The sequence below is a fragment of the Delphinus delphis genome, chromosome 5 (assembly GCF_949987515.2).
Source record: "Delphinus delphis chromosome 5, mDelDel1.2, whole genome shotgun sequence".
NCBI lineage: Eukaryota > Metazoa > Chordata > Mammalia > Artiodactyla > Delphinidae > Delphinus > Delphinus delphis.
Window position 1 is genome coordinate 102,746,921 of NC_082687.1, and position 24,774 is coordinate 102,771,694.

Genomic DNA, 24,774 nt, shown 5'->3' on the forward strand with positions numbered 1-24,774 from the left:
CCCCAGCACACCACCCAATGCCTGTCACAGGACAGGTACTCTGTAAACATCTGGTAAATTTACAGTTAGGGGTCACAATATATCACCCCCCTCCTCCTTGCTTTGATCCCGACCCGTATAAACAGCAGGTGAGACATACAAGGAGAACTGTGACGCTCGGGCAGCCATTTCTTCTGTCTCTGGATCCCAGTCTCTGTAATACAGGGTGGGTGGGGCTAGATGGCATTTAAGGTTCCTTCCACCCCTGGAATCCCTCATCCCGTAAGCACATGGTCTGTCACCTCTCCTGTGGCCGAGTCGGGCTCCCTCCTCAGGGCTGCATGCCCAGGTCAGGGAAACACAGCAAGTACATGTTACAGCAGCATCTCAGCAGTGTGTGGTTGTAAGAGCTCGATGGGAGTGGGGGTTCTGAGTCTTATTTTCACCCTGACGGTGGCTCACTGAGGCCCTTCTTCCCTCTTCTGTCGAACAAGGGGGATGGCCTGGGTGGCCCAGGTCTAATAGTCGAGGATCTGAGACACAGATCTAAGCCTCCAAGACAACATCCTGTCATTCTGTGATGCCCTTATTACAGTTCATGGTTCTGTATGGAACGTGACGACATTTTATGACGTGATTCTAGTGTACAATTGTTTAACGCCGTTCTCAGGGTTTTTATGTTGGTGCTTCAGCCCTTAAAAGGTCTAGGTGCAACTTCTGTTGCTTTGGGGGGAAAATACACTCAAAACCTTAGTGGCTCAAAATACAACCATCTCATTATCTCACGTTCTGTAAGTTGACTGGGCTTATCGGGGCGGCTCTTCTGCTCCATGTGATGTCAGCTGGGACTGCAGCAGAATATCCAAATTCCCAAGGTGGCTCCCTCTCACGGCTACTGGTTGGCGCTGGCTGTCGCTGAGTGCTCAGCTGGGGCTCTTGAACAGAGCACCTTGGTTTTCCTTCTCGTGGCCTCTCCATAGGGCTTAGGCTCTGGCCGGGTTCTGAGAAGCAACGTGAGTAGAAACCGCCAGTTCCCTTAAAGCCTGGATGTGTCTTACCGGAGCATTACTGCCTTCAAGGGCTGCAGAAACAAGATCCTTGTGGGGAGTGGCATGTGTGGGGAGGACAGGGGAATGAGTGGAGAAGGGGCTGCAGCTTTGGAGACCAGCTACTTAAGTCCTGACAACATCTAATTAAAACATATACTAAAAACAAAGTAACCTGTTGGAGTCCAGTGTTGGTTCAAGTGCCATTTGTCAGCCAGAGGACTGGTGCTCTGTCATAGAACACTGTAACTTGGGAAGCATCAGTGCCTCTCTCTGAGCCTCAGTTTGCTCTTCTGTAAAATGGGGGCATCGGTCTTGAGGGCATTGGAGTCATCTCCATCCCTAACTTTCTCTGCCCCTCGGTGCTCCTAGGTACTCCTTCCAGGACGAGGAGGACATGTTCATGGTGGTGGACCTGCTGCTGGGAGGGGATCTACGTTACCACCTGCAACAGAACGTACATTTCACAGAGGGGGCCGTGAAGCTCTACATCTGCGAGCTGGCCCTGGCCCTGGAGTATCTGCAGAGGTATCACATCATCCACAGGTAACCAGGCTGCTGGAGGGATGCTGGGGGGAGGGTGTGCTGGGAGGAGTCTGCAGCCATCGAGAGTATTTTCTCACTGACATTCTTGAGAAGTGGCAGCACATGGAGATCATAAAAAGCAGAACAGCTTTATTGCTTTTACCTTCTCTACCTACTCCCTTGTCACGTGCATCGAGGTGGAACACTCCCACTGCCTGTGTAACCTCCTCTCTTGGTACCCCACTGCTTAGAGACGTGGCTGGTGGTCGGCCTTTGCTTCTCCATTCTGGTGTGTCTTTGGGAGGCTGGAATGTTCTGTCCCTCTAGCGTCAGGTTAGAAGAGTCACAGTGGCATGAGATGGGAATGTGAGGGATTCTCCTCTATTCCTTTCCTTACTTTGAAATCAGTGCTGTGTATCATGGAGGATTTCTTCCTCTTGGGAAGCTTCAGTGCTGGCTCTGGGCTTTGGATATAAGCTCTGAGTTTCTGCTGCTTCCTCAGGGCCTTTGCTTCTCCCTGCCTGTGCACAGCACCACCACATCCAACCTGGTGAGCAAGGCAAGTTTGACTGCAGAGGCAGGAGGCCAGCGAGAGGCTTCAGAAAGCAATGGTTTGGGCTTCCCTGGTGGTGTAGTGGTTGAGAGTCCACCTGCCGATGCAGGGGACACAGGTTCGTGCCCCGGTCCAGGAGGATCTCACATGCCGCAGGGTGGCTGGGCCCGTGAGCCATGGCCGCTGAGCCTGCGCGTCCGGAGCCTGTGCTCCGCAACAGGAGAGGCCACAACAGTGAGAGGCCCGCGTACCGCAAAAAAAAAAAAAAAAAAAGAAAGAAAGAAAGCAATGGTTTCATTAATAAAGTCCTATCTCTGACCACAGAGGAGGGGGCCAGCGTGAGTAGCTCCAAATCTGTTCACCCATCGTCTTGCACTGTGCCTAGTGGGTCTTCTTCTAACTTATACAGTTTTGGAGGACTTGGGAAAGACAAGAACTTGAGCTTGAGAGTAAAGACGGTAGATGAAGCACACACACGTGCACACACACACATGCACACACACACTTACAGTTTCTCCTTTCTAAAGTCTCCATAAAGTGACAGTAAGGAGGGTTTGAAAAATGGCAAATTCACAAGGATGGGGAAAACTAAAGAGGAGACTATAGCAAAACATGGTGGGGAGGGGGATTAGAAAGAAGATGGAGTAGTAAATGGCTTAGGACGCCAGAAACTGAAGTTTGAGTTGTCCCTGGGAAGAACCATGAATTGATAGGCACTAAAGAATCCCCCACAAGGCTCAGGAATGGGGAGTCATCAGTATAGATGGAAGGTGGAAGAAGGGGTAAAAGAGAGGCTAAAATGAGGTTCATTGTTTGAAAGCCTTTTAAGATGTACTGAGAACCCCCAATCTGCTTACCCATCCTGAATAACTGGATGGCTGTCCCTTCCTCTTCCAAGCAGAAGACTGAAGGTTTGTTCCCTCAGGAGAGTAAAATAGAGAGTGTCTGGACTGAAAGACATCAAGCCTCTTGAGTTGGGATATGGTACTGAAAATAGCACCACTACGTAGACACATCCATACCAGATGCTCAGATAACACACGCTCCCCACTTCCAGCTGGGCTCAGGCCTTCCTCCTCCTGAATGGACACCTGAATGATTTCAGTGGGGGTTTGGCTGAGCCAAGAGGAAAGAGATTTAGACATCGGAAGTTCCCCAAGACCCTTGGAGTGTAGTTCAGGGTCAGCAAGCCCTGCTCATTTGTTATAAGCTCCCAACTAAGTTAGTGACAACTAAAGATTATCAGACATCCAGAGAAATCTTCCAACATGGAGAGTGAGAGCCACGCGGTCAAATGGAAAAAGAAAAAAAGCTTGGAATAAACAGAGACTCTGCCAGGAGAAGACACTATCAAAAGAGCTATGATCAGTATTTTCAGCGGGATGAAAAGATTTTTGCAATCGTAAAATAAGAAGTACTATGTGTATTTAAAATTCAAAGGACAAACATCAGATCAGAGCTCTTATAAATTAAAAATATGAATGTAGAAATGAAAAATTCAAAAGATAAATGTGTTGGAAGATAAAGCTTGAAGATATTCTGTGCACAGTAGAATAAAAAGACAAAAAGAAAATATACGAAAATTAGAGGACCAGTACAATAAGTTCAGTATCAGAGAGAGAGAGAAGGAAGGAAGAGGGAGAGAGAGACAGAAAGGAAGGAAGGAAGGAAGGAAGGAAGGAAGGAAAGAAGGAAGGAAGGAAGGAAGGGAGGAAGGAAGGAAGGGAGGGAGGGAGGGAGGGAGGGAAGAAAGAAAAGTGAGAAAACAGAAACATAGGGGAAGAAATCATCAATGAAATAAAGAAAATCTCCTGGACCTGAAATATATGAATTTCCAGACTGAAGGGTCCATCAAGGATACAGTGACTAGAAACAGACATACATCAAAACAAACTTTGGATCCAATAAGCTTGCACTGTAGAACAATAGTTTGGGATTATCAAACACCAGAAGGCAGTGGAAACATGCTTATCAATCAGATGTGAGATGTATGTTTTTTCAACGTCTCAAAAAATATACCTTTTCTCAAGTAGCTATTAGAAAATGACATGGACTCCACTAAACTGAATGACTAAATCAAGGAGGAAGAAATGGACTACGGAAAGCTGGAGCTCCAGCAAAGAAGAGAGAGGCAAAGGAAATCTTCCGGATGATGGGTGGGTCAAGGATGTCAGCTGTGCCTGCGCTGTAGACCATGACCAGTTCTGATTGGAGGCGGATCAGAAGTCCCTGGGAGAGACTTCTTCAGGAAGAGCGAGCTGATAGAATTCCTAAGACATCTGGCTGCCTTGAGATATTTATTTATTTGGCAAAGAATCTGAAGTTGAATAAATGAGAAGTTCAGGGAAAAAACTCAGCAATAAATAGAAGATAATTTTTAACTCCAGGGAATGAAAGTGTTGGACAGGACATTGCATATCATACAATTTACTACATGAATCATCTCTGCGTAGCATGCTTAATCATAATCACCTAACCCCTAAAAATTGACCTAACCAAAAATACAATAATACCCCATTGGGGGAAGTGAGGAAATGGGAAGATGAGTGTGTCTTGTGGGGACACACGAAGGAAAGACTGCTACATACTCATCTTCCATAGTGGGAAGCCAGCAGATAGAGCCAGAAATTGAAAAGTCAAGGAGTCCTGTACATCAGTCATTTCAAGATAAGGAGTTAAATACCAAAATTATAGCCTGGGTGAGATAAATGGACGGAGAGGGAGAAATCAAGGAGAAAGTGATAGGGATTGTTGCTATATTGTAACAAAACTTTCAGCACAATTTGATTCTTGGAACTATTCCTCTGTATCATTTTGACACAAATAGTAACAAACGTAACAAAATGCAAATGAAGACGAGGAAGGAGGGGGAGGAGAGGTAGAAAGAGGAGGAAGGGGGAAGGAGGAGGAAGTGTAGTAGTCCCAGTCATAACAGTAGTAGTAGTAATAGTAGCAGCAGCAGCCCTGGTCGAATAGGAGTAAAGGGACTGTTCAGTGTGATGCAGAGTATTTACTGAGGTCCATTGTTCATTCACACAGTCATTGACTAGCTTTTGCCCGCAGGCATTCCGGCTGTGGAATCTGGGTTTATAAGCACTGTGCTATATTTGTTAAGGAAGGTCACCCTATACCAGAGTAGCCTCTGTGGGCTGGCTGGGCTTCTTTGAAGGCAATGAAAGGAGCGAGTTCTTTACCAACCTATTGTACAAGTGTCATTCACCCATTATCACAGTCCTTCCTCCGCTAGTGTGTAATAGATGATCTATTTGCCTACATCCCCCCACTCACTGAGTCATGCGGACCTTGCTGAGACAGATGCCAACATCCCAGAGCAGAGCTGACGGTAGACCAGGCGGAATATGGAGCCGTCACATAAGAGCATGGTGGTTTGGAACCATTTCATTGTATTTCAACAAATGTTTTTATGTTGCTCTCTGTGGGGTCATCTGTCCTCAGATTCCAGATCTACCTGAGAGAAAAGGAGCTATCCAACAATGTAAGGAAATTTTTAACAATCCACTAAAAGTAAATGGAATTACCTTACCATTTCTAAACTTACAGACTTGACAGAAATTTGAGTCAGGGTTTTTTTCCCCCTCCCATATGGTAAATGGAATTACCTTACCATTTCTAAACTTACAGACTTGGCAGAAATTTGAGTCAGGGTTTTTTTCCCTCTCCCATATGGTTCAATAAATCTCTTTTTCATTGTGTATGTATGTACAGACTTGAAATTATGTGTGTCTGTACACATTGTGCATAGGGATATAAGATAATGTTGTGCAATGTTTTGTATTCATTCAGCAGCTGAATATGTAAGTCCCCTACTGCATATGTACAAGGCACTGTCAATACCATATTTTATACAGACTGATGAATGTTGCTTCTTTCCAAGTAGCCACACTTGCAAGTGGCAGAATCATTCCACAAATGCAAGCCTGAGCTGAATTGCCAAGAATTTCTATCTTCCATCTTGGTGGACTTGGACATGTGACTTAGCTTTATGGACTTCCATTTCCTAATCTGTAAAATGGGCCTGATGACACCTACTTCACAAATTCCATGAGATGCAAATTCCATGAGAAAAAGTTCGTAAAGGATTTAACTGTGCCTGGGGCCTTTTAGGTGCCTCATTCCTCTTTCTTTCATCTGAGGGAATTGATTTTGAAACCAGGTGTTCATTTATACTTAGCGGTGACAGATCTCCATCCTTTGAGGATGATGTAGATCTGTAGAAAATAAAAGGTATTTCAGAGTATAACCCAGTGAGCTTGAAAGTGCATAAGCAGGAAAATACCATTGTGGGTTCAAAATAAATCATTGTCTTAAAACAATTAGAAGTTTTACTTTTTAGAGCACTTGAGTTGGCCCTTCGTTCTTTCAAAACACTCTGGGCCAAGAAGTGTGCCAGCCCCGGGAAGAAAATGATGGGTGGGACCCTAGGGGCCAAATTACTGCAGTCCGAGGGGGAGAGGGGACCCAGGACAGGACACCACACAGTGGCGGGCGGAACCTCTGAGGAGGGCACCCAGCCCAGACTGAGGTGGGGGGCAGAGCAGGGGACACAGAGGAGGCTGGCAAGGCTTCCTCTGGGACACGCAAATATGATTTGTGGGACAAATGGACATTAGCCCAGAGAAGAGGAGCGCCGGAGGCACTGGGCAGACAGGCTCCTACTGAGAGGCCTGGGTGGGCAGAGCCTGAGCTGGTCAGCTCGGCAGGGAGCACTTCCTGAGGCTCCGGCTGGTGTCAGTCATTGATGGGTTGAAGCTTGGGAGTGATGTGGTCCAACTGGTAATCGAGAATGACGTTCACCGAAGGCACCTCCCCGGGGGTGCTCTTCAGCCAGAGCTGGTTACTGGACTAGCTACCCAGAAGGGCCAGGTCATGCAGAAGAGCAGATGACTAACAACAGTGACAGTGAATCAAGTTCGTTAAGCTCCTGTGTGTCAGCACTACTTTAACCTATATATATATATAGAGAGAGAGAGAGAGAGAGAGAGAGATAGATAGATAGATAGATACACACACACACACACACACACACACACACATACACGCATGTGTTTGTTTACATATGTGTGTGCATATATATGCATATGTGTGTATATTCATATACATACAAATATCTCATTTAATTCTCACATCAATCAAATGGGCTAGGTACTAGGATTATCCTAATTTTTCAGAGCAATTGGGCGATTTGCACTCTGGCACACAGCTGGCAGGTCATGGAACCAGGTTTCAAACCAAGACACTCTGACCCCAGATCCCATGCTGATGAGCACATGCTATCCTGGCTTTCTGCATTGAACTGTTTCTAAAACCCTTATATGAGTGAGGGTGCTTGCACATCTGAACATAAAAATATGCATGGATGGATCTCATCGACTCCTCCCAAGCGCCCCTGAGGAAGGCTCTTCCAGCAGTGCCCATGAAGCAAGGGAGGATTCTGGTGGTGACGCCCCTAGGCTGAGGTCACCCCTGACTCACTGCCCGGCACAGAGGAAGTGCTCCATAACTACATATTGAATCAATGAAGAAATACTAAGGAAAGAAATGAAAGACACGCCTTACTTGAAATTACTTGAAAATACAAGTTCAAATTCAATAAGTCACTACCCAAATCTTGCAGTGCTTCCTGTAACTTTTCTGCCCAAATATCCCTTGATATCTGAGGAGTCAGCCTTTTGAAAATTTCTGGTGGGGCCCAAAGTAGCCATGCACAAGCATGAAATTCCTTTGAAATCTCATGTTTGATGTTAAAAATTTCTCCAAGTTCCACTGCAATATGTAATCATAATTCTTTTGATACATAAAGTAGTGCTTTGAAGAACTACATTTCACCAGAAAAATAAAGGAAATGAACAATAAAGGCTTCTTGGAGTCTTCTTGGTCAGTGGCAGGTGCTGTTGCATTATCTATCAATTTGGGAGAAATGAGCAGATTTGAAGAGAGCTCATGGTTCAGGTGAGGTTCACGGCACCAGTAATTCTCTCCCTTGTCTTTTATTTTTAGATCCAATCCACTCATAAATATGAGCCCATAAACAGCAAGCTTGTTCACTGTTTTGAACAGAGCAGTGATCTAAATGCTAATCGAAGTGGGTTTGGGGCAACATTTTCAAATTCCTTTTGAAGAAAACTTTTCACCAGTGAGGTTACTTCTACCAAACTGTGGTCTGAAAATTCCTGAAAGTCCTAGGGCAGTGTCCTTTACTCCCTTAGGAAAATCTCTCGATGAAGTCTGATTATTTATATAGTGCATTTTATTTTGCTTCCAGCCCTGAACCTGCATCACATGAAAATTAACTCACAGTCTCAAAGGTTTGTAATCCCAGTGGTCCTTCACTTCATCAGACTCACAGGCTTCCTTTCCAGGGCAGAAATCTCATCAGATACATGAGAAGCATCTTCAGCTTCGCCTTGGAGTTGTTTTGTGTGTGTGTGTGTGGTCCGCGGGCCTCTCACTGTTGTGTGGCCTCTCCTGTTGCGGAGCACAGGCTCCAGATGCACAGGCTCAGCGGCCGTGGCTCACGGGCCCAGCCACTCCGTGGCATGTGGGATCTTCCCGGACCGGGGCACAAACCCGTGTCCCCTGCATCAGCAGGCGGACTGTCAACCACTACGCCACCAGGGAAGCCTCTGGAGTTGTTTATTGAAAGTATTCAGCCTTGAGAAGATATCTGCTTAATGAGTCAAATATTTGTGAAGCCCTCTCTGTCATTAAAGCTAATTATAACTTTTATTGAGGGCTTCTTTATGGGCTTTGTCAGAAATCTTTTTCTTTTCCTTTTTATCTTTAGGAAAAATAATAGTTCAATCCTGGAACACTAGCAAGCACCTTTCTTTAAACTAGCATTATCTTTGAGATGAGCAAGCTTTTCAAAGCCACTTCTCAGTCCTACAAATTGTCTAGAAAATAAGTATACAAATGCTAAGTTATATAAAGTTTATCATTTTGTTACCGAGTTCAAGCGCATACTGCTCACCACACAACAGGCCAATAAATCAAGAGATGAGTTGTGGAGGCAAGGAAGAGTGACTTTATTAGGAAAACCAGCAGACGGAGAAGATGGTGGACTCGTGTCCCAAAGAACCATCTTGCCTGAGTTAGAATTCAGGCTTCTTTTACACTAAAAGGGGAGGGAATAAAGCCAAACATTGCCTGGTTCTGGTCAGCCTCTGGAGGGGATGTGTTCATTTTCTCCTTGCTGCTGTCATTCATAGGTGGGCCTGGTCAGGATGTTTCCTGTGAGCCAAACAAAGGTATTTTAGCTTAATGCCCGTTACCTGGGAGGCAGGGTTCCCAGAGATGGACCATTATGCATACTTTAACATCCCTTTAGTGAGTAACCTGTAGTAGAATATAAAGTTCTTCCTTATTACAATTTTCTGTCACTTTATTGAATAAAGTGAGAAAATAAAGAAGTAAAATTTTTTTTTTGCTATGGGTTTTGTTAGCGTTAAGTCCAGGCCTCATTTTTTAATAGAGAGTATGTGTACGTGTTATAAAGTTCAAAAGATTAAAAAGTGTGCAAGTGAAAAATAATTCTCCCATTATTTTGAGGATTTTCACTTATTTACAGCATATGCTTCAAACTTCCACTTTGAATTCACCATTCCTATTCCCTGTGGACAACTTAATTTAAAAATATTAACAGGTAAAAAGTAAATGAAGCATGTGCATACGCACGCACACACACGAGATTTTTGGCATTGTGTGTCTTTGGGTGCGAATAGTACGAGAAGGAGATTACTCACTGGGGCAGGGCTTGGAACTGAGCTTTGTTCATATTTATGTACAGTAAGAATTTAAATGCAGTGGATCATCCCCATATTTGAAACCTGGGATTGTTAGGTAACAAAATAGAAATCATTGTTTGTAAGATGCTGCACCCATGATGGAGATAAAAATTTGCTGAGCACTTTGCTTGTGCCAGGCTCTGTTTTAAGTACTTTGCAGGTATGATCTCACCTAATCCCAACACCAGCCAACAGAGGTGGGGCCCATTATCAGCCCCATTTTACAGGTGGGAACATTGAGTCTCATAGGGAATAAATAACTTGCCTGGGAGCAAACACTAAGTGGACGCCTCAAGTCACCAAGCTCTTACTGTCTCTATACTGATAATAATTGGCAGTCAAGGTCTCTCATCATATTTACACATAGAATCTTTCTATTACCCAGGCTTTTGTGAAGGAAAAATCATGTGACTGACTCTCAGGAAAAGATGATACCTTTTGTTGTTGTGTTCACATACAAATATAGCTCTATTTTTTGTAGCAGTATTCAACCTCCTCCGTCCCTGAAGCCCTTGGCATTGCCAGATGAGTTGCTCATTATCTTGTGGGGCAGCACCAGTTTTCAGCTTGGGTTGTACAAACTGATGGGGCTAGCGTTCCTGTCCTTACTTTGGAATGCTTGTGTGTTTATCATTTTTTTTTCTTTTGGTAAATAGACTCACTTCCTTATGCTTGTGCCTCCTGAACTCTGGAAAGAGAAACTGTCTTAATTCCCGATAATCTGGCAACATGGCCTACATGCATTTCCCAGGGAGCTGTGTGCAGAGTGAGGTGGGGTGTTGGTTTTCAGTGGCCGAAATCAGTTTATTGGAAAATCAAATGCCTCTAAGCTGTAGGGACAGGGATTGTGCCAAGGGGTGAAATATGACCGGGCTGCTAATCCTATGTCATCTTTGGCAAAGGCTTGTCCCTCATGTAATGGCAGTGGAAGTGAACAATTTCCTAACCTGTGGCTTCAGTGGCTTTGGCTGAGTCTTCGCAGTAGCCTGCTGTCTCTGGCTCCCAGTTTGGGTCCCATTTGATGACCAGTGGAATTTGTAAACAAACAATCCCAACCTCTGACCACAGTGGTGGGACACAGGGAATGAGATTGTGAAGAGGAGAAACCAGACTTCGTACCTGACCGTAGGGGAGGGGTCAAGGGCATCTCCTGCATGTAGGCAGGGTCCTGGCCCACCGCTCCCATTGTAAGGAGTAGTGCTGAGAGTTCTGACATTGTGGTCCAGCCGCAGGAGACCTTAGTAAGTCCATTACGTCTCTGACTTGAGTCTGCTTCTCTGTTAACAAGAGGAGCGACCGCCAACAGAATGACGTGATGCAGGTGGAGTGTCAGGCACACATGAAGTATTCAGCAAGTGTAGCTCCTTGTTTTCGGGAGCAAAGAGCAGGAAAGCACAGTGGTGAAAAACCTGGATTCTGCTAAGATAGAGGAGGCTTCCATGCTGTGAGCTCAGGCACAGCATCTGATTGCTCTGAAGCTCTGGTTTATCACCTGTAGACAAAAATGGTGGTGGACAGAAAAATGTCCTCCCCACGAGATGTCCACATCCTAATTACTGAACCCTGTGAACATGTTATGTTCCATGGCAAAGGGGAATTAAGGGTGCCAGTGGATGAAGGTTGCTCATCTGCTGTCCCTGAGATGGGGAGATTGCCCTGGATTGTCCAGGTGGCCCAGTGGAATCACAAGGTTCTTTAAAAGTGGAAGAGCAGGCACACGAAGAGGTCAGAGGAATGCAGTGTGAGAAGGACTCAACCCTCAATACATTCTTTTCTGGCCTTGATGATGGGGAAAGGGGCCATGAGCGAGGAAAGGCAGGCGGCCTCTAGAAGCTGGGAAAAGGAAGGAAACAGATTCTCCCCAAGAGCCTCCAGAAGGAAAGCAGCCCTGCTGAAACCTTGACTTTGCATCAGACCTCTGACTGGCATACAAAATATAAGGTAATAAATTTTGTGATTTTAAGTCACTAAGTTTGTGGTCATTTGTTACAGCAGCTGCAGGAAACCAATACTCTACTACCCTGGGGTGTTGAAAGAACAAACTGAAATAATGTGTGTTGCATGTTTAAATTTAGTACCTAGTAAGTGTTCAATAAATGTGATCTTCTGTGACAAAGGTTACTGGTGATGGTGATGATGGTGGTGATGATATTGATGATGATGATGGTGATGATGATGGTGTGTTGATGAAGGTCATGATGAAGATGAAGAAGATGATGATGATATTTGAGGACCTTACTCTTGCCCATCTCTCCAGCCTCATCTCTTGCATCCCCCTCCTCTGGTTCCGCCCATAGACCTTTGCAGTCCACTTGTCCCAGACTCTGCTTTTCTCCCAAGTTCATGCTGTCTTCCACCTCTGTTTTTCCTTTGCATGATGATCTCTCTTTAAGAAATGCTTTTACTTACCCTATCCACCTGTTTAGCTTACTCCCATCTGTCAGAACTCACAATGGAATTCTGAAGGCCACAGGGAAGGGTTTCTGCATATCAACACTGTTGATATTTTGGTCCAGATAATTCTTTGTGGTGGGAACTGTCCTGTGTACTGTATTTAGCTGCATCCCTGTCTTCTACCTGCTAAATGCCTAGAGCCCTACCTCTCCTTCCCCGCCAATTTATGACAATCAAAAATGTCCCCAGACATTGTCAAATGTGCCTTGGAAGACAACATCATCCCTGGATGAGAATTACTGCATTAGGGGTTATCATCCTTGAGCCCTGCCCCAAACCAACAGCTTTGCAAACACACGGCTTCCCTGAAGAATGCAACCCTATGGAAAACCTGAGTACCACTTTATTTATAGCTGGGCTTGGGCCCCAAACCTCAAAATAAGGCATTTCTAGGGGCAGAGCCGGACGCTGTGGAGCATCATCCCACTGAGCTAATTAGGACTCAGCACCTTCAAACCAGAGGCCAGGTGGCTGCATCTCCCTAGTGCCCAGGAGGATGCCTCAGAGATAGGTGGGCAATAGGGATGGTTGGATCCATGGCAAGTGCTGAGCAGACTCACACCCCACATGGGCCCGGACCGGCCTCACCCCTGGACGGGAAGAGGTGGTCAGTCAGCGAAGAGGTCATCTGTAGGGCTTCACCTCTGACCACAAGGAAGAGAGAAACAAGAGGGAGTGAGCCCCACCTCTGCACTCACCTTTCAGCACACAGTGGCCCAGCACCTAAGAGAAGAGGCCCTAACCCATACCTGGAATCCAACCTCTCAGAATAATGGTCTGAGGAGAAGTGAGGAAAAGAGGGATATAAGGAATTGGTGTTGAGCATCTTCTACATCATCACATTCGTTTCCTGTGGCTGCCGCAGCAAAGTACGAAAAGCTTGGAGGCCTAAAGCAACAGAGATTTATTCTCTCCCGGTTCTGGAGGCTAGAAGTCCACACTCAAGGTGTCAGCAGGGTCAGGTTCTCTCTGAAGTCTCTAGGGGAGGATCCTTCCTTATCTGCTGATAGTTTCTTCTGATGGCTCCTGGCATTCCTTGGCTTGTAGCAACATCACTCCAATCTCCGCCTCCATCTTCCTGTGACCTTTTCGTCCCTGCCCCTCCATGTCTCAAATCCCCCTCTCCTTTCCCTTTAAAGGACACCAGTACTAGGATTTAGGGCCCACCTTAAATCAGGATGAGCTCATCTCTAGATACTTAATTTCCTTATATCTTCAAAGACCCTATTCCCAAATAAGGTCACATTCACAGACATGGAGGGTTAGGATTTAGACATATTTTTTGGAGGACACAGTGTAACTCACTACGATCGTGTTCCAGCTCCAAGGTCACTCCTGTGTGAAGACTCCCGACTGCTCCAAGGAACTGGGTGGTTCCTCCTTTGGGCATCCTCTTCACACTTCAAGGAGAACTTCCCTCCACTTGTTTATTGTGTTCACCTCTAAAACTATATGCTCCTCCAGAGGATGCTTTCAGAATTATCTATCTCCTGGTTACCTATTTTAGGTCCTGGCACATAGTAAGTGTTTAATAAATGTTTATGCCTTACCAGCACTTTTTACAATAGCCAAGACATGGACACCACCTACATGTCCATCGACAGATGAATGGATAAAGTAGATGTAGCACGTATATACAATGGAATATTACTCAGCCATAAAAAAGAATGAAGTAATGCTATTTGCAGCAACATGGATGGACCTAGAGATTATCATACTAAGGGAAGTAAGCCAGACAGAGAAAGACAAATATATGGTGTCACTTATATGTGGAATCTAAAATATGACACAAATGAAATTATCTACAAAACAGAAACAGACTCACAGACCTAGAGAACAGACTTGTGGTTGCCAAGGGGAAGTGGGGGGCAGGGGAGGGTTGGATTGGGAGTTTGGGACGAGCAGATGCAAATTATTATATATAGAATGGATAAACAACAAGGTCGTACTGTATAGTACAGGGAACTATATTCAATATCCTATGGTTAACCGTAATGGAAAATAATTTTCAAAAAAGAAAAAAAGTAAATGTTTATGCCTTAAATGAATGATTGAGGCCTAAGAAATAGAAAGGATTTGTCCAGGTAGTGAGACATTTCTGCCCTTGCAGGCTGTGAAGTAAACCAAATCTCAGGATCACATTCATTCAGTTTGTAAGTGTTTAACTGGCACTTACTGTGTGCCAGACAGCACAGCAGAAACCCTGATACATAAATACTTGGTCCCTTTCTTCAAAACCCAAAATCTTCTTAAGTATGCATTGAGCACCTACTGTGTGCCTACCACTGGGCTCACAGTCAGCCTAGGGAGACAGACATGCCATGGCCATCTCAGCTGGGGTGGAAATGCTTGGTTCAAGCACATTCAAAGTGCTACAGAACACAGAGGAGCCAGGATAAAATTTGGCTTCAAGGATCATTCAGGCTTTGGGGAGGTGATGGCATCTAAGTTGGATTTTACTTTCGGGGGAGAAGGGAGTGCTTCCTAAGACAAAGCATTCTAGAAAAATAATTTCTGGGCAGTCTGAATATGTATTTGCTGGTGGCAATAGAAATTGTTACAACCCTTTTGAAAAGATATTTGGCAATAAGAATCAAGTACTTTTAAAAATATTTATACACTTTGACCCACTGATTTCACATCTTGGAATATATTATAAGGCTCCAGTCTGGCCTGCCTAAAAAGTTCTAAGTGTGAGGATCTTTATTACAACATTGCTTGTGTTAATCAATAATTTTGAAATAACCCAAGGGAAAGAAATCAGCTTAGTAAACTGTATACCTACTGTTGAGAGACTTGAGACTATGATACACCCACATATATAGGGCTTACTATGAAAATCCTGCAATATTAAAAGGGGTTGTTTTTATGATCTTGAAAGAAAATTATAGCTTATAAAATTATATAGACTATGTAAAATTCTTTACATAGTCTTTACATGACTATGTAAAGAAATGTCTGCTTATTAAACAAACAAAAAATCCCTCAGCTTTCCAATGCATTAGATTGAAGGGAGATTTTTCTTTCTTTCTTTTTCTTATTTTGAAATTTTCTTTAATAAGCATGTCATCCTTTTAATGAAGAAAATCAAAGCATAGCTTTCTTTCTAAAAGGAAGGTGTTTATCAAACATGAACTTTGTTTTTTGTTAATTTTTATTTTTTATAATAGCAATGTTTTATTTATGGCTGCATCAGTAATCATATGTATATTCAGATACACAGTTTAGTATTTTTCTACAGAAATTAGCGTATTTTAGTACCAATTAAATCATCTTATGTTTCCCTTATATATTTTTTCTAGATCCTTACTGAAAACTACACAATTGGGGTGGGGAGGTGAGTACCTTAGAAAAGCAAATACATTTGATAAAAATTCAGAGCTGTTGAAATCACTTTAACATCCTCCTAAATTTTGGTGCTTTACACTTAGACTTACAATTAGTCTATCAAACATGAGCTTGAGATTGGAATACCTGGATTGGAATCCTAACACCACTGCTTAAGCCAAATGTGAGAGCTCAGAAAAGTTCATCTCATCATCCCTCAGTTTTATCATCCTTAAAATGGGCTCATGTGAGAATGGGACGAAATTATCCATGAATTCTCAAAGCATAATGCCTGCTTCACACATACTGAGCCTTCAGTGAGATCCATAGTAAAATAATAATTAATAAGCACAGAATAAAACCGATATGACCTATTTTTGTATCCTAAATATCCTCCCCAGCCCCTCTGGCAACACTGTGCCGAAAATAAACTGCCAATTCTCATCAGATTAAAGAAGAAACACTTCATCAATTCTTCTTCACTATCCTGTGGGACGAGGGTCAGAGCAACGAGAAAGAAATTTTGAGATGGGAAAAAAAATTGAAGACATGCAGAAGTGTCATTTAGGATGGAAATTCCAATTCAATTTCAGGAGTAACTCTGTTATTTCTAAGCACAAAGCTTGGTTTCCCTTCTGTTATAGGCCAGCATTTTGAGAATTTATGACTTTGTGATGATAAAAAAAAAATGAGATATAAGAGAATCCAATTTATTCCTTAAAGGGATTGCTCCGTCTCTGGGGGTATAAATTGCTCCTGCAATTAGGTGGCAAGCATTTATGTTAGATAATAAATTTTAGAAATAAGGACCTGGGTCTCAATTTAATGTCAAAGAAACTGGAATGAAATCTGGGAGCAGAATTTGAAAGCAGAGAATAAACCTCTGAAAGAATCCAATAAATTAGAGGCTGTTTTACAGAAGATGTTCAAAAGCAAGACAATGAATGCAGTGTCAGGAAATCAGGTCAGCATTTTTGGAAGCGTCAGCATGCAGTGAGAACACAAAGATTTCTGAACTTTGTTCCCATGCTGTTCCCTATGGCTCTGAATCCCTTTCCCAAGTAGAAGCCTTCATTCATTCATGCAGTCATTCAATAAACAATAATGGACAAGTTTCAAAGCTTGGGCATTAAGGAGAGATGCATTAAGAAAGCAAAACTACCCTTAGGAAGCCTCAATCCTTTTGGGAGGAGCACATTGGTTATTAATAATATTAGCTACCATATATGGTGATCTATATAACCATATACACACACAGTTACAGATATATACCTTACTACAATATATATATCTTATACATATCTTATTATACATATCATATATATATTATTATGATTCATTGTAGCCTCCCCACCCCCTTTTAACAAGTGAAGAAAATACAGGGCTAGAAAGGATATGAATCATGAGAGGGGGTAGGTGAAGACAAAATATTCTGACAGTTCCAAGAAGTGAGAGATCACATACATTTTATACCTTGCCTGGGCTTCTGGAGGAGCTGTACTTTGAAGTCTGAATAGCATTTTAACAGGCACAGGTGGTGGAGAACATTTTTTCAGGAGGAGGAATTGACACAAGAAAGGGGTTGGCTTACTTTAGGTCTTCTTGTGCAGGACCTTGAGTACAAGGTTATTAAATATGGACTTTATCTTGTGACAGTTGCCATAAGGATTGTTGAAATAATCCTTCAAGTCAGATGAAGATTGAGATAAAGAAAGAAGAGAGGACTCCCCAGCGGCCAATGATTTAATCAACCATGCCTACATAATGAAGCCTCCATAAAAATCCCTGAAGTACAGGGTTCGGAGAGCATCTGGTTGGTGAACATATGGAAGTTCTGGAAAGAAAAGAGAATACATGAATAAAAAGTAGAACAGGGCTTCCCTGTGGTGCAGTGGTTGAGAGTCCACCTGCTGATGCAGGGGACGCGGGTTCGTGCCCTGGGCCAGGAGGATCCTGCATGCCGCAGAGCGGCTGGGCCCGTGAGCTGTGGCCTCTGGGCCTGTGCTTCCGGAGCCTGTGCTCCACAGCGGGAGAGGCCACAGCAGTGAGAGGCCCGCATACCAAAAAAAAAAAAAAAAAAAAAATAGAACAATTGGAAGTCAACAGGCTTTTTAAAAAAATTAGAAGTCACAATGTATTTATATTGCACTGCTTTTCAAACAGAAGAGATTGTTCCTGAGGAGCACAGAGCTTGGAAGATGAGAAAATGACCTGCAAAAAATGATCTTTCACTTAAATGAGTAGATTGCTGATTGGCACCCTGTGGACTAGCACCAACACCGTGTACGGAAGGCCACTAGTGCCCTAATGTGAAGTCTAACTCATGAAAAAGAGTCAGAGGAGGTGCCTTGAAGATGGCGGAGGAGTAAGACATGGAGATCACCTTCCTCCCCACAAATACCTCAAAACTACATCTACATGTGGAACAACTCCTACAGAACACTTACTGATTGCTGGCAGAAGACCTCAGACTTCCCAAAAGATGCCCTCAGGAGACCTACACACAGAGGTGGGGTCAAATCCAAAGCTGAACCCCAGGAGCTGTGCGAACAAAGAAGGGAAATTTCTCCCAGCAGCCCCAGGAGCAGCAGATTAAATCTCCACAGTCAACTTGATGTACCCTGCATCTCTGGAATACCTGAATAGACAATGAATCATCCCAAAATTGAGGCGGTGGACTTTGGGAGCAACTGTAGTCTGCATCTAATTTGTTTCTGGTTTTATGTTTATCTTAGTTTAGTATTTAGACCTTATTATCATTGGTAGATTTCTTTATTGATTTGGTTGCTCTCTTCCTTGTTTTTTATATATATATATATATATTCTTTTTTCTCTTTTTGTGAGTGTGTATGTGTTTGCTTCTTTGTATGATTTTGTCTGTATAGCTTTGCTTTTGCCATTTGTCCTAGGGTTCTCTCTGTCCTTTTTTGTTTTGTTTTGTTTTGCTTTGATTTTTAGTATAGTTTTTAGTGCTTGTTATCATTGGTGAATTTGTTTTTTGGTGTGGTTGCTCTCCTCCTTCTTTCTTTTGATTACTTTTAAATTTTCTTATTTTTAATAATATTTTTTATTTTAATAACTTTATTTTATTATTTTTCTTTCTTTCTTTTTCTCCCTTTTCTTCTGAGCCGTGTGGCTGACAGGGTCTTGCTGCTCTGGCCAGGTGCCAGGCCTGAGCCTCTGAGGTGGGAGAGCCCAGTTCAGGACATTAGTCCTGAACTCCCAGCCCCACATAATATCAAACGGCGAAAGCTCTCCCACAGATCTCCATCTCAACACTAAGACCACCTCCACTCAACGACCAGCAATCTACAGTGCTGGACACCCTATGTCAAATAACTAGCAAGACAGGAACACAACCCTACCAATTAGCAGAGAGGCAGCCTAAAATCATAATAAGTTCACAGACACCCCAAAACACACCACTGGACTTGGTCCTGCCCACTGGAAAGACAAGATCCAGCCTCATCCACAAGAGCACAGGCACCAGTTCCCTCCACCAAGAATGCTACCCAACCCACTGAACCAACCTTACCCACTGGTAGAAGACACCAAAAACAATGGGAACTACGAACCTGCAGCCTGCAAAAAGGAGACCCCAAACACAGTAAGTTAAGCAAAATGAGAAGACAGAGAAATATACAGCAGATGAAGGAGCAAGGTAAAAACCCACCAGACCAAACAAATGAAGAGGAAATAGGCAGTCTACCTGAAAAAGAATTCAGAATAATGATAGTAAAGATGATAAAAAAAATCTTGGAAATAGAATGGAAAAAATACAAGAAACGTTTAACAAGGACCTAGAAGAACTGAAGAGAAAACCGACAATGATGAAAAACACAATAAATGAAGTTTAAAATTCCCTAGAAGGAATCAAGAGCAGAATAACTGAGGCAGAAGAACGGGTAAGTGACCAGGAAGATAAAATAGTGGAAATAACTACCGCAGAGCAGAATAAAGAAAAAAGAATGAAAAGAATTGAGGACAGTCTCAGAGACTTCTGGAACAACATTAAACGCACCAACATACGAATTATAGGGGTCCCAGAAGAAGAAAAGAAAAAAAGGGGACTGAGAAAATATTTGAAGGTTATAGTTGAAAACTTCCCTAATATGGGAAAGGAAATAGTCAAGTCCAGGAAGCATAGAGAGTCCCATACAGGATAAATCCAAGGAGAAACATGCCAAGACACATATTAATCAAACTGTCAAAAATTAAATAAAACATATAAAAAGCAGCAAGGGAAAAGCAACAAATAACATATAAGGCAATCCCCAGAAGATTAACAGCTGATCTTTCAGCAGAAACTCTGCAAGCCAGAAGGGACTGGCAGGACATATTTAAAATGATGAAAGGGGAAAACCTACAACAAAGATTACTCTACCCAGCAAGGATTTCATTCAGATTTGATGGAGAAATTAAAACCTTTACAGACAAGCAAAAGTTAAGAGAATTCAGCACCACCAAACCAGCTTTACAACAAATGCTAAAGGAATTTTTCTAGGCAGGAAACATAAGACAAGGAAAAGATCTATAATAACAAACCCAAAATGATTAAGAAAATGGTAATAGGAATATACATATTGATAACTACCTTAAATATAAATGGATAAAATGCTCCAACCAAAAGACATAGACTAGCTGAATGGATACAAAAACAAGACCCATATACATGCTGTGTACAAGAGACCCACTTCATACCTAGGGACACATACAGACTGAAATTGAGGGGATGGAAAAAGATATTCCATGCAAATGGAAACCAAAAGAAAGCTGGAGTAGCAGTTCTCATATCAGACAAAATAGACTTTAAAATAAAGACTATTATAAGAGACAGAGAAGGACACTACATAATGATGAAGGGATCAATCCAACAAGAAGATATAACAATTGTAAATATTTATGCACCCAACATAGGAACACCTCAGTACATAAGGTAAATGCTAACAGCCGTAAAAGGGGAAATTGACAGTAACACATTCATAGTAGGGGACTGAAACACCCCACTTTCACCAATGGACAAATCATCCAAAATGAAAATAAATAAGGAAACACAAGCTTTAAATGACACATTTAACAAGATGGACTTAACTGATATTTATATGACATTCCATCCAAAAACAACAGAATGCACTTTCTTCTCAAGTGCTCATGGATCTCCAGGATAGAACATATCCTGGATCACAAATCAATCGTTAGTAAATTTAAGAAAATTGATATTGTATCAAGTATCTTTTCCGACCACAATGCTATGAGACTAGATATCAGTTACAGAAAAAAGATCTGTAAAAAATACAAACACATGGAGGCTAAACAATACACTACTATATAACCAAGAGATCACTGAAGAAATCAGAGAGGAAATAAAAAAATACCTAGAAACAAATGACAATGAAAACACAATGACCAAAACCTATGGGATGCAGCAAGAGCAGTTCTAAGAGGGAAGTTTATAGCAATGCAATCCTACCTCAAGAAACAGGAAGCATCTCAAATAAACAACCTCAGCTTACACCTAAAGCAGTTACAGAAAGAAGAAGAAGAACAACAACAACAAAAACCCAAATTTAGCAGAAGGAAAGAAATCATAAAGATCAGATCAGGAATAAATGGAAAAGAAATGAAGGAAACAATAGCAAAGATCAATAAAACTACAAGCTGGTTTTTTGAGAAGATAAACAAAATTGATAAATCATTAGCCAGATTCATCAAGAAAAAAAGGGAGAACTCAAATCAACAAAATTAGAAATGAAAAAGGAGAAGTAACAACACACCACAGAAATACAAAGGATCATGAGAGATTACTACAAGCAACTATATGCCAATAAAATGGGCCACGTGGAAGAAATGGACAAATTCTTAGAAAAGCACAACCTTCTGATACTGAACCAGGAAAAAATAGAAAATATAAACAGACCAATCACAAGCACTGAAATTGAAACTGTGATTAAAAATATTCCAACAAACAAAACCCCAGGACCAGATGGCCTCAGAGGGGGATTCTATCAAACATTTAGAGAAGAGCTAACATCTATCCTTCTCCAACTCTTCCAAAATATAGCAGAGGGAGGAACACTCCCAAACTCATTCTACGAGGCCACCATCACCCTGATAGCAAAACCAGACAAAGATGTCACAAAGAAAGAATACTACAGGCCAATATTACTGATGAACATAGGTGCAAAAATTCTCAACAAAATACTAGCAAACAGAATCCAACAGCACATTAAAAGGATCATACACCATGATCAAGTGGGGTTTATCCCAGGAATGCCAGGATTCTTCAATATACACAAATCAATCAATGTGGTACACCATATTAAGAAATTGAAGGAGAAAACCCATATGATCATCTCAATAGATGCAGAAAAAGCTTTCGACAAAATTCAACACACATTTATGATAAAAACCCTTGAGAAAGTAGGCACAAAGGGAACCTACCTCAACATAATAAAGGCCATATATGACAAACCCACAGCCAACATCATCCTCAATGGTGAAAAACAGAAAGCATTTCCACTAAGATCAGGAACAAGACAAGGTTGCCCACTCTCACCACTCTTATTCAACATGGTTTTGGAAGTTTTAGCCACAGTAATCAGAGAAGTAAAAGAAATAAAAGGAATCCAAATTGGAAAAGAAGAAGTAAAGCTGTCACTGTTTGCAGGTGACATGATACTATACATAGAGAATCCTAAAGATGCTACCAGAAAACTACTAGAGCTAATCAATGGATTTGGTAAAGTAGCAGGATACAAAATTAATGCACAGAAATCTCTGGCATTCCTATACACTAATGATAAAAAATCTGAAAGTGAAATCAAGAAAACACTCCCATTTACCACTGCAACAAAAAGAATAAAATATCTTGGAATAAACCTACCTAAGGAGGCAAAAGACCTGTATGCAGAAAATTATAAGACACTGATGAATGGAATTAAAGATGGTACAAATAGATGGAGAGATATACCATGTTCTTGGCTTGGAAGAATCAACATTGTGAAAATGACTCTACTACCCAAAGCAATTTACAGATTCAATGCAATCCCTATCAAACTACCAATGGCATTTTTCACAGAACTAGAACAAAAAATTTCACAATTTGTATGGAAACACAAACTGCCCCAAATAGCCAAAGCAATGAAAGAAAAACAGAGCTAGAGGAATCAGGCTTCCTAACTTCAGACTATACAACAAAGCTACAATAATCAAGACAGTATGGTACTGGCACAAAAACAGAAATATACATCAATGGAACAGGATAGAAAGCCCAGAGATAAACTCACGCACATATGTTCACCTTATCTTTGACAAAGGAGGCAAGAATATACAATGGAGAAAAGACAGCCTCCTCAATATGTGGTGCTGGGAAAATTGGAAAGCTACATTTAAAATAATGAAATTAGAACACTTCCTAACACCATAAACAAAAATAAACTCAAAATGGACTAAAGACCTAAATGTAAGGCCAGACACTGTAAAACTCTTAGAGGAAAACATAGGCAGAGCACTCTATGACATAAATCACAGCAAGATCCTTTTTTACCCACCTCCTAGAGAAATAGAAATAAAAACAAAAATAAACAAATGGGACCTAATGAAACTTAAAAGGTTTTGCACAGCAAAGAAAACCATAAACAAGACGAAAAGACAGTCCTCAGAATGGGAGAAAATATTTGCAAACGAAGCAACTGTCAAAGAATTAATCTTCAAAATATACAAGCAGCTCAATATGAAAAAAACAAACAAGCCAATCCAAAAATGGGCAGAAGACCTAAATAGACATTTCTCCAAAGAAGACATACAGATTGCCAGCAAACACATGAAAGGATGCTCACCATCACTAATCATTAGAGAAATGCAAATCAAAACTACAATGAGGTATCACCTCACATGGGTCAGAATGGCCATCATTAAAAAATCTACAAACAACAAATGCTGGAGAGGGTGTGGAGAAAAGGGAACCTTCTTGCACTGTTGGTGGGAATGTAAATTGATACCGCCACTATGGAGAACAGTACAGAGGTTCCTTAAAAAACTAAAAATAGAACTACCATACGACCCAGCAATCCCACTACTGGGCATATACCCTGAGAAAACCATAATTCAAAAAGTGTCATGTACCACAATGTTCATTGCAGCACTATTTACAATAGCCAGGACATGGAAACAACCTAAGTGCCTATCAACACATGAATGGATAAAGAAGATGTTGCACCTATATACAATGGAATATTACTCAGCCATAAAAAGAAAGGAAATTGAGTTATTTGTAGTGAGGTGGATGGACCTAGAGACTGTCATACAGAGTGAAGTATGTTAGAAAGAGAAAAACAAATACCGTATGCTAACACATATATGGAATAAAAAAAAAGTTCTGAAGAACCTAGGGGCAGGACAGGAATAAAGACACCAATGTAGAGAATGGACTTGAGGATACAGGGAGGGGGAAGGATAAGCTGGGACAAAGTGAGAGAGTGGCATGGACTTATATACACTACCAAATGTAAAATAGATAGCTATTGGGAAGCAGCCACATAGCACAAGGAGATCAGCTCAGTGCTTTGTGTCCACCTAGAGGGGTGGGATAGGGAGGGTGCGAGGGAGATGCAAGAGGGAGGAGATATGGGGATATAGGTATATGTATAGCTGATTCACTTTGTTATAAAGCAGAAACTAACACACCATTGTAAAGCAATTATACTCCAATAAAGATGTTCAAAAAGAATAAAAAATTAATTTTAAAAAAAAGAGAGAAGAGAGGAGGATGGTGTAGATTTTCCATAGTTACAGGTTGGTGATACCTACTGTGCCAGTCTGCATTATCTCCCTTGGGCTGGACCCAACAACCTGTGCAGTCTTCACAGGTACTCATTCATTCATTGATTCATTGATTCATTTGTTCCTTCAGTTGTTTGTCCATTCGTCCATCCAATCATGCATGCATCCATCCATGCATCCATCCATGCATCCGTCCACTAAACAGTGACTTACCAGGTACCCACATCATGTCAGGCTAAGGCTGCAGCAGTGAACAGCTGATCAAGTTTCTGCCTGTTTGGTGCATATGTTCTTGTGGAGGGAG

At 42.0% G+C, this 24,774-nt stretch overlaps 1 protein-coding gene across 4 annotated transcripts in view; it reads left to right on the forward strand.

Annotated features, from left to right (window-relative positions):
• STK32B (serine/threonine kinase 32B) overlaps positions 1-24,774 on the forward strand; it is a 342,630-nt gene that overhangs the window by 218,952 nt on the left and 98,904 nt on the right. For all 4 annotated transcript variants that reach the window (XM_060011802.1, XM_060011803.1, XM_060011804.1 and 1 more), the window contains exon 4: positions 1,398-1,571. In XM_060011802.1, coding sequence (XP_059867785.1) covers positions 1,398-1,571 — 174 coding nt within the window. The remainder of the gene's footprint in view (positions 1-1,397; positions 1,572-24,774) is intronic.